This window comes from Rosa chinensis, chromosome 7 (genome assembly GCF_002994745.2).
Source record: "Rosa chinensis cultivar Old Blush chromosome 7, RchiOBHm-V2, whole genome shotgun sequence".
In the NCBI taxonomy this organism is placed as follows: domain Eukaryota; kingdom Viridiplantae; phylum Streptophyta; class Magnoliopsida; order Rosales; family Rosaceae; genus Rosa; species Rosa chinensis.
Genome location: NC_037094.1, coordinates 14,152,607 through 14,155,645, shown reverse-complemented (window position 1 = coordinate 14,155,645; position 3,039 = coordinate 14,152,607). Strand labels below are relative to the sequence as shown.

The 3,039-nt window shown below is 45.9% G+C and overlaps 1 protein-coding gene across 1 annotated transcript; it reads left to right on the top strand.

The window, feature by feature from the left end:
* Positions 1–559: 559 nt before the first annotated feature.
* On the top strand, positions 560–1,738 carry LOC112177442 (protein NYNRIN-like). Its single transcript, XM_024315730.1, has 2 exons — positions 560–703; positions 1,025–1,738. Exons 1-2 carry the CDS (start codon positions 560–562, stop codon positions 1,736–1,738), a joined length of 858 nt encoding a protein of 285 aa, XP_024171498.1.
* The last annotated feature ends 1,301 nt before the right edge of the window (positions 1,739–3,039 follow it).

Here is a 3,039-nt window from a genome sequence, read left to right as displayed (position 1 = left end):
TCAATTACAAGCCCATAACTGCCATCAGAGGGCAGGCGGTGGTTGATTTCATAGCAGAGTTAACAGAACAACAACCGGAACATACCTCTAGCGTAGTACCGGAGGACACCATTCAAAACTCCGATGACAAATTGGCACAGAAACAATCACAGTAGGATCTCTATGTCGACGGTTCCACGTGTTCCAAGGCTGCCGGTGCTGGTATAATCCTCACAGGGCCAGGGGACTTAATGCAGAATACGCTCTAAAGTTCAATTTCAAGGCCTCCAGCAATATGGCGGAATACGAGGCACTTATCGCAGGGTTGTTATTAGCCATTGATTGTGGAGCAGAAAATGTCAACATCTTCACTGATTCATAATTGGTGGTCAACCAAGTCAACGACACTTTTCAAGTCAGAGACAAACAACTGGCGGCATACCTAGGGTACGCCAAGACACTGGTCGGCAGGGTCAGTTTCTTCAACATCATGCAAATACCCAGCGAAAAGAATGCTAAAGCCGATTCCGTGGCACGCCTGGCAACAACCCAACCACATTAAAGTCCCGCCAACACTAGGATGGAAACCTTTGAAAAGCCCAACATCACAAAAACTCTAGCAGAAATCTACACCATCGAGGTGAGCCCAAATTGGATGAATGAGATATTGAATTACAAGCATGATGGTACATTGCCATCTGACAAGGTCGAAGCACGACGACTGGTAAGAAGGGCAACACGGTACAACATCCAAAGTGGCAAACTCTATCGCCAAGGGTTCACACACCCCAACTTAAAATGTTTAACGCCAGAAGAGGGAAAACAAGTCCTAGCAAAAATATACGCGGGAGAGTGTAGTAATCATGCTGGAGCTAGATCATTAGCTAACCGCACCATGCGCCAAGGTTATTTCTGGCCAACATTGGGCGATGACGCCAAAGAAACATCCAGATCCTGTCACAAATGTCAGCAATATGCAGATCTTCCTCATGCGCAAGTAGAACCATTGTCCATCATCATTGCGCCCTGGATTCACTCCATGTAGGGGCTGGACATTGTCGGAAAACTCCCAACCGCCAAAGGTCAGTTTAAATACATAATCGTAGCCATCGATTACGACACTAAATGGATCGAGGCTGAACCATTAACGGCCATCACAACCGCTAAAGTCCAGCACTTCTTGTGGAAGAATATTTACTGTCGTTATGGAGTGCCCGACACAATCATTACCGACAACGGAACGCAATTCAACAACGAGGAACTCATCAACTTCACCTCCAAACTAGGCACCAAGATGAGTTTCGCTTCAGTGGCACACCCCCAGATCAATGGCCAAGTGGAATCTGCCAACAAAATTATAAAAAAGCTGCTAAAAAGGAAATTGGAAGACAAGAAAGGCCTATGGGCTGAGAAACTCCCGGAAGTGCTTTGGGTCATCCGGACAACGCCAACGTCGGCCAACAGTGAAACTCCATTCTGTATGGTGTTTGGCATAGAGGCAGTCCTCCTCGTTGAGGTAACCCAACCTACGGCTAGGATTGACGGACATAACGCCACAACAAACATCGCCGGCGTCAACCTCGACAAAGATCTATTAGAGGAGAAACGAGACAAGGCCCACTTGCACAACTTGCAAAACAAACGGCGAGTGTCACGTTTTTACAACAATCGTGTGAAGGCCAGAAACCTACAACTTGGTGACTGGGTTATGAAAGAAGTCATACCACCACCAAAAGCACTTCGCCCAACCTGGGAATGACCTTATCAAATCATAGAAGTGGTAAGCCCCGACACATTTTACTTGAAAAATAAAGAAGACATCACATCCACCCACCCGTGGAACACTCAGCATCTTCGCTATTACTATAAGTAGCGCCGCAACATGCCTGCGAGCATCTTCACTTAGCTAATTTTTACAAAAGTTTAGCTAAGACAAGCTACCCTACTGGTACCATTTTTGTAAGAATCTGGGTCCGCCCAGTCATCAATGAAACAAGGAATTATTCAAACCATTGTCCCATACATGCAAAAAAAAAAAACATATCAAGTCCGGCCAAGCTCACACTCGTGCCTCAGGGCAAGGGCGATATATAAACATGTAACGGGTCAATCTTAATCCCTTTCATGTTTCATTGATGTTCAAAAATATGCCCGCCACAATCCCAAAGGTTTTTGTAGACAAACATCTACCGCACCAAAAGACAAATAAAGCAAACATTACATATTTAAAGCATATATCGGAACTACCCAAACAAAGCACTATGTTGTTTACAAAATCGCAACCAAGCAACCATGGTACTTGGGAAGGCAGTTATATTAAAAATCCCGCATCAACATATTTTAACTTTGACCGGCCTAGGAGGCGGACCCCAAGGCACGATCACCACGGCGACGTTTCTCCACAGGCGAACGAGAAGCCATCTTTTTCTTAGCAGCTTTACTTGTCGGCGTCGAAGTCTCAGGATTGCCATCAGGCCTCGTGCCTTCTTCTCCAGACGAACCACTTTCTTCGCTACCATCAGAGGAGCCACTTTTTGAGGAGCCGCCATCTTTAGATTCCGCAACATCTTCAACGACGACTCGATCGGCTAAAATCTTGTCAAAATTCAAATAGTCGCTATATTTGAGTTCCTTAAAGTTAGGGGCCGCACCTTGTTTACCAGCATCCGTTAGGAGTGCCTTGAACTCTGCTGAATTCTTGAAAGCGTTAATAGCCTCTAGATGCACCATCTCTTTTTCATCCTCTGCCAATTTAGCCATTTTCTCCTGCCTAGCCGACTGGAAATCTGCCAACTCTTTCTCTTTGATGGTAAGAGCCTCTTGCAACTGGGCGATAGTATCTTCTCTCTCAGCTTTCTCCTTCTTCAGGACCGCCACCTCGGCATTAAGGTTGGCAATCGTGGCAGTATCGGCGATGGTCTTATCCACGGCACGCTTGAAATTCTCTCTGACGTCGAGAAGCGCACCGTTAAGTTTAGCAATGTCCCTAGTGGTGGCTTTATTCTTCTCCATCTCGGCCAACCGCAAGTTTAGACAAATTTTCCTCCGACATCTCTATGG

Bases quoted from the DNA above. Each gene is read 5' to 3' on its own strand.
- LOC112177442 (XM_024315730.1), top strand. From the start codon at position 560: ATGGAAACCTTTGAAAAGCCCAACATCACAAAAACTCTAGCAGAAATC. The intron at 704-1,024 runs GTAAGAAGGGCA...CACTCCATGTAG, and splicing joins AGGTCGAAGCACGACGACTG to GGGCTGGACATTGTCGGAAA.